General features: G+C 39.5%; 1 protein-coding gene across 2 annotated transcripts in view; it reads left to right on the top strand.

The window, feature by feature from the left end:
* LOC307167019 (LHFPL tetraspan subfamily member 6 protein) overlaps positions 1–13,022 on the top strand; it is an 88,146-nt gene that overhangs the window by 74,865 nt on the left and 259 nt on the right. The window contains exons 3-4 of one of the 2 annotated variants that reach the window (XM_079885890.1): positions 5,248–5,346; positions 12,702–13,022. The exon at positions 12,702–13,022 is cut by the window's right edge and continues 259 nt beyond it. In XM_079885890.1, coding sequence (XP_079742016.1) covers positions 5,248–5,346; positions 12,702–12,820 — 218 coding nt within the window. In that variant the 3' untranslated portion in view covers positions 12,821–13,022. Of the gene's footprint in view, positions 1–5,247; positions 5,347–7,913; positions 8,442–12,701 lie in introns of those variants that run through there. The other variant, XM_079885889.1, reaches the window with a different exon arrangement.

The raw sequence follows: 13,022 nt of genomic DNA, 5'->3' as shown, positions 1-13,022 counted from the left end.
ATGATGGACACTTATTAAAGGAGATTTTTTCATGCACTGAAATTTAAGTGGTGCTTTCCAATGTCAAACTCATGCTATAGGCTATTGTTGGTGGTTACTAATGTGGACTGAGTGGTTATGTGGCATGTACTGAACACAAGCCCAAGTCTCAGTGTTCTTGAGGACAGGGTTACAGTTACATATTTGGCAGAAAATTGTTATCCTAAAAAAAAAAAATGAATTCCATTCAAGGTATACATTTTATTATTTCCTGCATTCCCTGGAATCAAACCTATGTTCGCTACTAGTTAGTTTGTAGTTTGGTTGCATAATTTGTTCTTAAACTTACTGTGAAATCAAAGGCACTTCTTATTTTTTAATGAAATATTGCAGTATTTATTATAAATTATTTATCTGTGCACATCATTAGTTTCTTTCACATCATTACAATCTTTAATCAAAATAACTTCCCCTCTCTCTTCTCTCTTCTTTTCTCTGATGACGTGTTTACTGGCGCGAGGGCGGGGCAACCTGTCACTCACATGAGATCCTCCAATAGCAAACCACAACCATCTAATCAGTTCTCAACGGACAAAATCAAGTCCCGCCCTGCATCTGTTCATGTTTGAGAAGCCGTTTGATTGTGACAGTTTCACATTGTCACAATAGTGAAGAAAAGACTATAAAATCTTCTGTTTCACTAGTTGTTTGTAAGCTTGCATAGCCACATAACCAAAGCTTTATTGGTCATTGAAATACAATATAAAAATAAAAAAAAATGTTTTTGTATATATTAATACAAATATGATAATATTATGAAGCAACTGTATCTGTTTGACACAGAAGAGCATGATGTGAACAGGTGTAAATATCAAAAACATTTAGTTAAAAATAAAAATAAAGCATTAAAAAAACCTTCAGCTAGTTGCCAAGTCAACACTTCTCATTTTTCATTTAGTTTAACTGGTACTAAAATGACTAATAACTAAAGATAAAATTAAAAGTAAAATTAATAAAAACTATACAGACATATAAAATAAAATAAACATTCCTATAAAATATGAAAAATTGAAACTATATTAGTATGTCAATTATACTAAAACACTGGCTTTTGATCCCTATATTTTGTATTGCCATTTTTATCATTATTCTCAAGTTGCATGATTTGATGTATCAGTCATCAAAAGTATAAGCTATATTTTTTAGTTTAGCTATAAAAATATTGTGCATCAGAAGGTCTTCTACATCTACAAAGGCATTGCGAGCCATATAAAACTGCTTTGAGATTAAATCAAGAGTATGAGACGCTGTCATCTTTATCTTGCAACTGTACAGTTCTGCATTTTTGAGGGTGTGAAATAGTTTCATTTAGAGCCTGCCTTTAAAAAAAAAACACAGGCATTAATGAGACATTAATAATTTGCACCTCCAAATGGCAAAGCACATTGTGATGATATCTTAATATACATTCCGGTGGGCTTTTATGAATTCCTCTCTCAAGTCCTGATTAATATCTCAACGTCTGTACACATATTAAAAATGAGCAGCACAGAGAATTTGATTATCGGTGTGCTTGTGTTTGTGTGTGTGTGTGTGTGTGTAAGGACATCTCTCACCTCGCTCAAACTGTGTATAACAGCGTATAGATGCATGTCTTTTATCTCAGCCCACCGCAGTAAGTGTGTGTGCAGTGTGACTTGGGTTAATCATCGCGCCTCAAAGTGCTCTCTCTCTCTCTCTCTCTCTCTCTCTCTCTCTCTCTCTCTCTCTCTCTCTCTCTCTCTCTCTCTCTTTCTCTCTCTCTCTCTCTCTTGCCCCACTAAAACTGATAGGCATGTGAGGGGCGAATTGAAAAGGATTAAGCTAATGTGATAGAAAAGCCCCTTAGCAGAAGACCTGCGGGCCGGTATCTATCCAGAGACAGAGCTCAGGGGGACTCTGTGTCAAGACCCCGGCTCATGAAATTTCAGAGATCTTCCTGTGGCACTGGGGACCAGGCCTCGGCCCGCTAGTTTCAGCAGGGATTCAACTGATCCCAGTCCATTTTTGGTGTGATACTTGTAGGATAATTTATTTATTTATTTTGTCACTAAAGGCTGGAATACACTACATATATTTTAAAATCTGAACAGAATTTTAAAACACCAGGGATCATACACTTGCCGACTTTGTAAATGATTACAGAGAAAAACTGGGTATCATACACTAAACACTAGAAATCTAGACGCACCCTAGCGGCAGCAAAATTTATTTTGCAGCCAGGGTAGTCTAGCAACTCTCCGTTGACTTTCGGAGCTGTAAAAACCTAAATTGGGTCAGGCCAATCACATCGTTTATAGAGTAGGCGGGGCGGGCTTAACATAATGATGACAGAGTTGCGACGGTTCCCTACTACTTGAAAACAAAGAAGAGTTGCTGCTGCTGGATAACAGTCTTTCGAATCGGCTTTGGCCGCGACTCTGGAGGACTTGGAGTTAAGTTTTTCTTAGAGAAAAGAGCAAAGAACGGCACTTAAATCATTCTTAAAAAAGGAAGATGTGTTCGTAGTTTTGCCGGCCAGATTCAAAAGTTGAATCTATCAACTAGCTCCGCTGTTAGGAAAACGCTCTGGTTGGTTGAAGCGCTGTCCTATTGCGTGCAGAGGGAATTTGAAAGACAGCCGTTTATCCCGCCCCTCGGATTGAGCCGTGTCTATGGTGAGTTGCCAGACCTAACATCTTGATGTACTGTAGGTCTGGCTTGCCAGGCTACTAAACACTATCAGATGTTCAAATCGTGCTGAACATAACAAAGGTCAAATACTGAGGCTAATTTGTTACATGTGTTCTGTTCATTTACTTTTGTTATTTTATTGTATTGGCATATTGTATTTTATTTTATTGCAAAACTAGTAGATGGAGGACAGTTTTAGTAGCGATGCATCAGTGTTAGTGTAACGGATCGCAAGTAATGCGAGTAATGTAATCAGATTACTTTTTAAGTAACTAGTAATGTAATGCATTACTTTTAAATTTACAACAAACAAGTAATACAAACTCAGTGAGTGTTTTAGCGCAATTTTCTCACCTCATGGGATCACAACACTAAGAGATAGTAAATCTTGTCCTGGATTTTTTTTTGTGAGTTTTTGAGATTAGACCTTCCTTAACATAATGCCGAAAACCCGAAGTCTCTAGGTGGTCTGGTTGAGGAGTAGATAGAAGTGCAAGATTGGTGCGCACAGACAGAACAGAAATCATGAGTTAACAATCGCAATTTGTCCGATGGAAAATTGCGCTAAAAATCTGAGTTACTTTTTTCAAATAAGTAACACAACCCAGCAAGCACTTTTGCGTTTAAAAGACATATAACAGCCGTCCAAACACAGCCAAGACGTCTATAGGCTAAAACAAGGCATAATTTGGGCTGTCAGTGAAAATTTAAGCTAATTAATTAAAACATCAAAATGAATCTAAACCATTGTCCAAGAATAGACTAGTCATCAATTAGATAACAAAGAAATTAAATGAGTGAAGAAATGAAACCAAACACCTTGTAATCACTGTTTACTTTGCTTACATGATGGAATATCATACATCTCACATGTTATTTTGGCTAAAACGACATGTAACCAAATTTAAGGTTATTTTGGCTAGAAGTGGGTTACTCATAGCCGGACTATATCGGGTCTATAGTTAACAAGATGGTGAAATGACGGCTATTGCTTGCTGGGAAGTTACTTTGTTTTCCCTTTTATCCACTGACAGCTCTCATGTCCTCATGTTGAGAGAAATCGGGAGTAAGTGGAGAGGTGTTGTGTGCGCTGTGTGTGAACATGATGATTATTGTAGTTCTAGTGTCTTTGCTAGACCTTTGATGATCCAGTTCAACCATACAAATAAGCAAAAATGACTTCAGATAAACATCACATTTGTGTTTCATGTTTTTGTTTTTATTGCTAAAGTAAGAGTGTTGAACTTTCTTCTGCATCCAATTCTTCTCCAGTCCAGAACAGCAGCAGCTGAAAGGTTTGTGAGAGCAGCGCCCTCTACTGTACTGGAGTGAATTTGCATTTCCTTCAGCCTGAGGCTTATTCAGTTCACTTTTGGTGTGAAAGGGCCTTTACAATTCCCAAAAATAAAACTTTTGTTTTTTTGTTGTTAAAAAACAAACAAGCAATCCCAGCCCAGGTGAGAAAAAGTAACACAAAAAGTAACAACACATTACTTTCAACAAAAAAGTAACTAAGTACCACATTTAGTTGCTTTTCTAGGGAATAACACAAACACATTAACACTGTAACATGTTACTTTTTAAAAAGTAACTTTCCCCAACACTGCGACGCTTCATTCACTATCGGCTCAAAATATCAAACTTGTTTTGATATCCTCCGAATGATTGGAATCATAGTCTGAAGCTGAAAAATTGGTGTCTGTGCCCAATCGCCCATCATACATTATGGGATTTTCTGTAAAATCTCTTACCGCAAAAAAATCTGCAAACTGTCGCAGATTTTCTGCAATTATTGTCAACTCATCTAGACTGCAAATTGGGTCAAAAATTGGTGCAAAAATCGTGAAATGTGTTCTAGCCTTTGATTATGTTACTAACCTCATTTTTGGTTTAAAGGCAGTTTCTGTTTTATTATTGTAACATGTTCACTAGTTTTTGGGTTTGTTTTGGACTTTTATTTTAAAGTGTATTTTCTGTTTCCATTGTTTCCTGTGTTCACTTTTTGTTTTTAGTTCCCGTGTTACCCAGACTATATAAACCCTCATGTTTCAGTCTTTGTCTTTACATGTTTTGCGTTTCTGGTCCCCGTTGAATTATAGTGTGTGTTCTAGTTTGGAATATCGTCTTCCCTGTTTGGATTTTCTTTGTTTGTTTGGATCCATCAATAAATTGCTGCAAATACATCAGCCTCTTCCCTTCTGCACAGTAAAAATTATAATATTTATTAGAATATTTGATGACAATTTACAAGGTCCCATTAGTAAACATTAGTTAACTGCTTGTTTAGGTGTTCGGGGTAGTTCTAGGTGGCAGCTTACTTTTAGGCTTACTTTTAGGCTTACTTTTTATAGTCCGATCACTTAGAAAATGAATAGCACAGGTCACTTGATTTGAGGTGTCATGTAGCACAAACTGTGTAGTTAAAGTTTAAAACTTTGAAAAACCTTAGCAAATCTTATGCTTAGCAAACGCCACTAATGATTGTGTGCATGCGTATAGTCTGTTATACATGACATGAGTAACGTCATTCATGTCTTTTTGTGTCTGTTTCCTCAGGTCTGCTCATCGGGTCAGGCTGTGCTCTGTATCCTCTCGGGTGGGACAGTGAGGAGGTCCGACAGACGTGTAACAACAGCTCAGATCAGTTTCAGCTTGGTACGTACTCATGTCACCTTCACTCTGAACTTTATATACATCTTCAAACATCTGCATTATTTACACAGTGATAGCATTGAACTATTAATGCACTTTGTCCAACAATTGACCTTGCTTTAGAGATCCTTTGTAAAAAAGAGGTACACTTTAGCATACTATTAAAAAGTACTTAAATATATATGGTAAAGTATGTAAATAAGTGCAGACTAAATGTAATGTTGTTAACTGCATACTATTTGCAATAAAATATAAATGTATTACATTTATATTAAATGCAATTAGCTGAACTTTAGAGTTCTTTTTTTTCTTTAATTACTTCTATTGCCTTTGATACATGGCTAATGTGTACTTTAAGTTATTAATCAAGTACTTTGCATGTGCTGTAGTATGTTCAACACATTAAAATAAGTGTATTTTAAAGTAAAACTTTAGATTTTTTGACTTTTGACAAAATTTGAAATTATTACAAAGTGCACTTTTTAAAAGTGGACTTAAGAGTGTTAAGGAACAGCCACGGAAGTGTGCTCTCTTAAAGTACACATAAGTGGCCTTTTATTTAATTAATAATATATATTTTTAAATATATACTTAAAATCATTTTTTTTTACTAAAATAATAATTCATTTGAAGTACACTACAAGTGCACATTAAATACGATTAAGTGCAATTCTTTTTCACAAGGTATAGTTCACTCATAAATTTGCTGCCTGTTTTATCATTCATCAGATTAAAATTGTGCATTCAATTGCTTTAAACAGTAACAGCACAGCTCTCTTCAACAAGCCACATATTTTTGAGGCATCATTCACGTTCAAAGTATGACCGATAGTTAGAGCAATTCTTGCATTAACAAACAACACTAAATGTTGCAACAAACTATGAGTCACCATGAGACTGGCAACATGAAAAGGATAGAATGCAAATGACCGTTGATTCAAGTACTCAGACTTGTAGAGAGAGCTTGTTTAGCATTCAGCGCCCATAATACAAATGACAGACTGTGTCTGCATTAGGAAAATCCCAGACCTCGGCTGTTTGTCAGAAGGTATATTTTTCATTATAAAAAAAACAATATCGAGTTGCTATTGCAACAGCTATTTAGAGTGAAAAGGGCTGCATGATTTCAAAGTAAGAAGCTGCATTATAGTGTAACATCTGGCTCAAACGAATTGGGAGGAATTGAGAATATTTCTTTCCTGAGGTTGTCTGCTCTCACTCTGGGGAGTTTTACTATTTTAAAGGCAGCACATGATTTGAAAGCAAAGGGCAAATGCATCAAAGTTGTTTGAAATATTTGCCGCAATGAGGGAACAAACAAATGTGGCCCAGAAGTTTTGTATGTCTCCCTATGAGTGTTGCTTTAAATGAGACATCAAGAGGGTTTGGTCCTTTGATGTACCTGTAGGGAGCCTCAGGGTCTTGCTTTCTGTCTTTCTTTCTTTTAAGTTATAGAATGGTCGTTTCTGTTCATTTTGTAATTTGAATTGCCTGCTGATCCACTAAGCAGCCGTAGTCTGTTTTATTCCCATCGGTCTGATGCTATGTTTAGCGTGAATGCCCTTGAACTTATATAAATGCAAATAACTGCATGGCACTCTCCAGTTTTATGTAATTAATCATCATTATGATTCCACTGTTTTTCTGCCTTTAATTAGCAGCTTCATTTGTACTAATAAAATATTCAACACTTCACTGATTTTAGAAGCTATGTTCATTTGACTTTGGCATGAATTTGGCATTTTTGTACTAGACTAAAAGTAAAACTAAAACCATAAAAAAAACAAAAAACATTTTCATTACTTGAAATAAAATATTTTAAAAAAGTGTTTCAGTATTTATTTCAGTTAGTTGCCAAGGCAACATTTCTCATATCCTTTAGATTAAGTTGTTAAAGTACTAACATAAACTAAATGAAAACTAAAAACTAAAATGTCTTAGGTTGCGTATGTAACCCAGTTCCCTGAGAAGGGGAACAAGACGCTGTGTCTTGCATTGATGCTATGGGGAACGCAATCACAAGACCAGTGTCAATTGGAAAAAGTCAATTATCATTGGATGATACAGATGGACAGATAGCAGTCCATGACGTCACCCGAGTATAAAAGGGCGCCTGAGTTACACATCATCAACTTTTATCTGAGAGAAACGGTTTAGAATTTTTTAGTTTGTATTTTATTTTTTTGCGACTGGAACATCAACAAAAAGTATGGCAATGGTAATCTCAGGTATTGTTTATGTGCTTTATTTAATGTTAAAAGCATATAATGCGACTTTGAATTGTGCTCCCAGCTTTGTAGCTGTACGAAAAGCAACAATGGATAATCAATGGATAATTCAGATCTCAGACCTCAGATCTTGAAAAGAACGTTCAAACTGTGAACAAACAAGTGTATTCTATGACAAAGATTGTTTTAGTAACCTGTCTGTTCTGATTATCTGTGGTTTTTGATTGATTTTGTCACCTTATTAGGAAGGCCAACATATTAGGAAAGATCCCCACTAGGAAAGCTACTATGCTCAACAGCAAGGGATGTCCTGGCTGTTACAATTTCCTCTCTCCCTTGCAGGACAGGCCTCAGCCCTATATGGCCTCAAGAGCAGAACAGAACAGGAAATACTCAACATAGCCTCAGCTGTGTCAAGCATACCTGACCAGTATTTGAAAATGCTCTTAGGGAGCAGCCTACCACAGGGGAGGATCAACTACACTGAACAAAATTATAAACGCAACACTTTTGTTTTTGCCCCCATTTTTCATGAGCTGAACTCAAAGATCTAATACTTTTTCTATGTACACAAAAGGCCTATTTCTCTCAAATATTGTTCACAAATCTGTCTAAATCTGTGTTAGTGAGCACTTCTCCAAAAGCCAGTCAGTATCTGGTGTGACCACCTTTTGCCTCACGCAGTGCAACACATCTCCTTCGCATAGAGTTGATCAGGTTGTTGATTGTGGCCTGTGAAATGTTGGTCCACACCTTTCAATGGCTGTGTGAAGTTGCTGGATATTTGCAGGACCTGGAACACGCTGTCGTATACGCTGATCCAGAGCATCCCAAACATGCTCAATGGGTGACCTGTCCGGTGAGAAATGCTGGCCATGCAAGAACTGGGATGTTTTCAGCTTCCAGGAATTGTGTACAGATCCTTGCAACATGGGGCCGTGATGGTCGTGGATGAATGGCACAACAATGGGCCTTAGGATCTCGTCACGGTATCTCTGTGCATTCAAAATGCCATCAATAAAATGCACCTGTGTTCGTTGTCCATAACATACGCCTGCCCATACCATAACCCCACCATGGGCCACTCGATCCACAACGTTGACATCAGCAAACTGCTCACCCACACGATGCCATACACGCTGTCTGCCATCTGCCCTGTACAGTGAAAACCGGGATTCATCCATGAAGAGAACACCTCTCCAAAGGGCCAGACACCATCGAATGTGAGCATTTGCCCACTGAAGTCGGTTACGACGATGAACTGCAGTCAGGTCGAGACCCCGATGAGGACGATGAGCATGCAGATGAGCTTCCCTGAGATGGTTTCTGACAGTTTGTGCAGAATGTCTTTGGTAATGCAAACCGATTGTTGCAGCAGCTGTCCGGGTGGCTGTCTCAGACGATCTTGGAGATGAAGATGCTGGATGTGGAGGTCCTGGGCTGGTGTGGTTACTTGTGGTCTGCGGTTGTGAGGCCGGTTGGATGTACTGCCAAATTATCTGAAACGCCTTTGGAGATGGCTTATGGAAGAGAAATGAGCATTCAATTCACAGGCAACAGCTCTGGTGGACATTCCTGCAGTCAGCATGAAGGAATGTGTTTGGGATGCACTGGATCGGCGTATACGACAGCATGTTCCAGGTCCTGCCAATATCCAGCAACTTTGCACAGCCATTGAAGAGGCCACAATCAACAACCTTTTTCTTTTTTTTTTTTTACAATACAGTAAAACTGCACATTTTAGAGTAGCCTTTTATTGTGGCCAGCCTAAGGCACACCTGTGCAATAATCACGCTGTCTAATCAGCATCTTGATATGCCACACCTGTGAGGTGGATGGATTATCTCGGCAAAGGAGAAGTGCTCACTAACACAGATTTAGACATATTTGAGAGAAATAGGCCTTTTGTGGACATAGAAAAACTCTTAGATCTTTGAGTTCAGCTCATGAAAAATGGGGGCAAAAACAAAAGTGTTGCGTTTATAATTTTGTTCAGTTTAAATTTTAACGACCCTAGAGTAATTAGGGGAGAATAGCTCATACCCTTACTTGAGTAAAGGCACTTCTCCAGGACTCACTATAGTTAATGGTTAAACTATAGAACTACTGCTACAATGATAAGGGGGGACACCATTAGTTATCCACCTCTACTCATTGGTTTGTAACACTGATCATACCTATATAAGCACTCCACCAAAGGGGAGCATATATCCCTTCTTCCAGACCCAACAACAGTTGGGGAGGGAGGTAAGCGAAACAGAGGGACTTTTGTGAATTTCCCATTATAGTTCCATTCACTTAGCTCTACCCTAAGGGGTACTTGAGCAGCCTACTAAAGTGACCATGCAAGGTGGTAAAAACCTCAGTAATTAGCACCTCCCTTCGGTATTGCCACTCATCCAAGGGGTAGCGTACATCCTTACCCTTTACTCGGGAAAGGGAGGCAAATGAGAGCAGGACATAATGGAGTTTTCCCAATAACTCTCATCACCTATGCTCTGAACCCCAAGGAAGCCACAGGGGATACTAGGTCCCACTGGATTTCAAAGGCCTGTCTTGCCTCCACATATGCATTTCCATGAGCCCCATGGCGGTAAGCAGAGGAGATTTATTTGATAACATCCACCTCTACTTTGCCCATCTATGACCCCACAATCAAGGCTGACGTGCTGCTTCAGCAGACATGGGGCCCGAACCGTGAGGTGCAAACACTTGACTTTCATCCCACAAGAAAAAACTCAAGTGAGAGGGGAGCTCCCTCACCACGGCTCATCACAGTGAACACATTCAGTTACAGGGGAGGAGGCGGATTATTAATAAAACATGCCTCAACTCTCTCTGCATCTAATTCCTCAGAATAAGACTGTCACATTAAATCTGGCAGGTTGAAATCAGCCACCGAGCAGCATCCTCAAACGAAATGAAAAAAACATACCAGGAGAAGCCCAAAAGGAAAAACTACCGTCAGTCTCCTCCCTATGCTCCGTCTACAATCCCAATGATTGATCCTTACCATCCTCGGTGGTCCCGCGAGGTGCAGATGCTCGACTCTCATCCCTCAAGAGGGAGTCATGCATGGGTTACCCCGTGAGTCAGTCCTAGAAGTCCTCCTGTCCGATTTTAGGGGAAAATCCATCGGAGACGTCTTTCTTAGGCGCGCCAAAAGAACACCACAGACACACTTTTTATTTTACTATATCTCTTTACATAAATATTTTTTTCTACTTAAAAACTATAATTTCGTTATTTTAATAACCCAACTAATTACTCATTCGGGCTTTCCAATAGGTTGCACGTAAGCGGGGAAAAAAGTAGCACGATTCTTTCTGCCCATCGGGGTGCAACAGAGAAGATGTATACAGCTTTGCAAGAATCGCCGAAAATTCCGTGATGGGCCCACGGAAGAATTCCGTGAAATGAACACGGCCCCTTAAGTTAAGGAAAAGGTTGTGGATGGCTTACGTTTCCATTACACGCGGGACAACAACGGGACGGTTGGGTTTAGGAAAAGAAGAGCGGGACGGTTGGGTTTAGGAAAAGAACAACGGGACGGTTGGGTTTAGAAAAAGAACAACGGGACGGTTGGGTTTAGGAAAAAAGAATGGGACGGTTGGGTTTAGGAAACATGACACGCAGGACACGATCCCCGGTCTCCTGGGTGAAAGTCCTGTGTTGTTTGACCCATCCACCACCCCAACCTGGATTTTCGGCCCTGTCATACTACTCGCTACCGTAGTCGTTCTTAATGCTACGGAATCGTGCTGACCATCACGAAAAACAACAGATAAACGTGTCCGTGTACACAAATCAATAGATTAAATTACGTGACGATTTCACAAACTGCTGTGAGACTGGGCTAGTCCTGACAGGGTGGGGGGCGTGGCATCATGATGGTGGCTCTCCATCGTGATGTCGTCAGCCATTGTCCATTGGCACAACCCTAATTCTTATCTCTCTAGAGAAAATCAAGCAATAACAGAGCCTTCACCCAACTCCCAACTCCCTCGAGAGCCGAACGCGCTCCGTGCAAACACTAGTTTCTTATCTCTCTAGAGAAAATCAAGCAATAACAGAGCCTTTACTGAGAATGCATCGACATGAGTTCCTCCAACATCTTCGAGAGCTGAACGCACTCCATGCAAACACTAGTTTCTAATCTCTCTAGAGAGAATCAAGCAATAACAGAGCCTTACTGAGAATGCATTGACATGAGTTCCTCCAACTTTCTCAAACGCCGAACGCGCTCTGTGCAAATGCTAGATTTTTATCCCTTTGGAGAAAATCAAGCAAGAACAGAGCTTCTTACCGCAAATGCAACATAAAGAGCATGTCCAGCTTCCTCGAACGATCCAACCAGCTCTTATCTTACACGCGCATGCAAACAAGCGGCTCCTGAAGACAAAAAAAGCTGATGAAGTGTAACTCAGGCGCCCTTTTATATGGTAAATGGACTGCATTTATATAGCGCTTTCACAGACCTATGGCCACCAAAGTGCTTTACATAGCCTCACATTCACCCATTCACTCACACACCGACGGCGGTGTCAGCCATGCAAGGCGCCATCCAGCTTGTCGGGAGCAGCTGGGGTTAGGTGTCTTGCTCATGGACACCTCGACACTTGGTCAGGTGGAACCGGGGATTAAACCACCAACCTTTTGGTTTGTAGACAACCTACATGAACCACTGAGCCACTGCCGCCTTTATACTCATGAGTGCTCTATGTGTGATGTCATGGACTGCCATTTGCAAATGATTATTGGCTTTATTAAAAACATATAGACATATAAAACAAACAAACAAATAAAACTTACAAAAACACAAAACTAAATCACAAAAAATTTAGCTACATTTAAAATTAAAATTAAAAATATTATATTATACTTAAAACTGTAAATGCTATAAGGTTTGAGAGACTTTAGGGGATATTAACAATCTCTGAATCAGTGTGCCAAATTTTACAACTTTGTACCATACTTTTCCATAAGCTACATTAAGTAAAGAAAAATCTTTGTCACACACCATTTCTTAATAAACATCATCCATCACACATATGATCCCTTCATTCTTTGTCATTTGAAGTTTTCAGAAGTTCACTAATGCCCACACTCTTTGTCTCGTCTTGTCTTCAGGCTCTTGTCAGATCGGCTGGGCATATTACTGCACCGGGGCGGGCGCCGCCTCCGCCATGTTGCTGTGCACTTGGCTCGCTTGTTTCGCAGGGAAGAAACAAAAGCAATATCCGTACTAGAAGAACCGACCTCAACTACAGCCTGAACCACAGTAGGATGGATGCCTTAGACTCAGTGGAGATGTGCTCTGTGGCCCAAGGCATGATGGCTTTCCTCAATTACTGCAACTCCGACTCATAAAGACTCATAATGCTCATATGGACAGTTTTGTGATTGATATGAGCATGCGCTTTTCAAAGAGACGTGAATTTTGACAGTACT

Source organism: Squalius cephalus (genome assembly GCF_949319135.1).
Source record: "Squalius cephalus genome assembly, chromosome: 11".
Classification (NCBI taxonomy): Eukaryota; Metazoa; Chordata; class Actinopteri; order Cypriniformes; family Leuciscidae; genus Squalius; species Squalius cephalus.
Note: the sequence above shows the minus strand (reverse complement) of the source record. Positions and strands in the feature narration are given on the sequence as shown.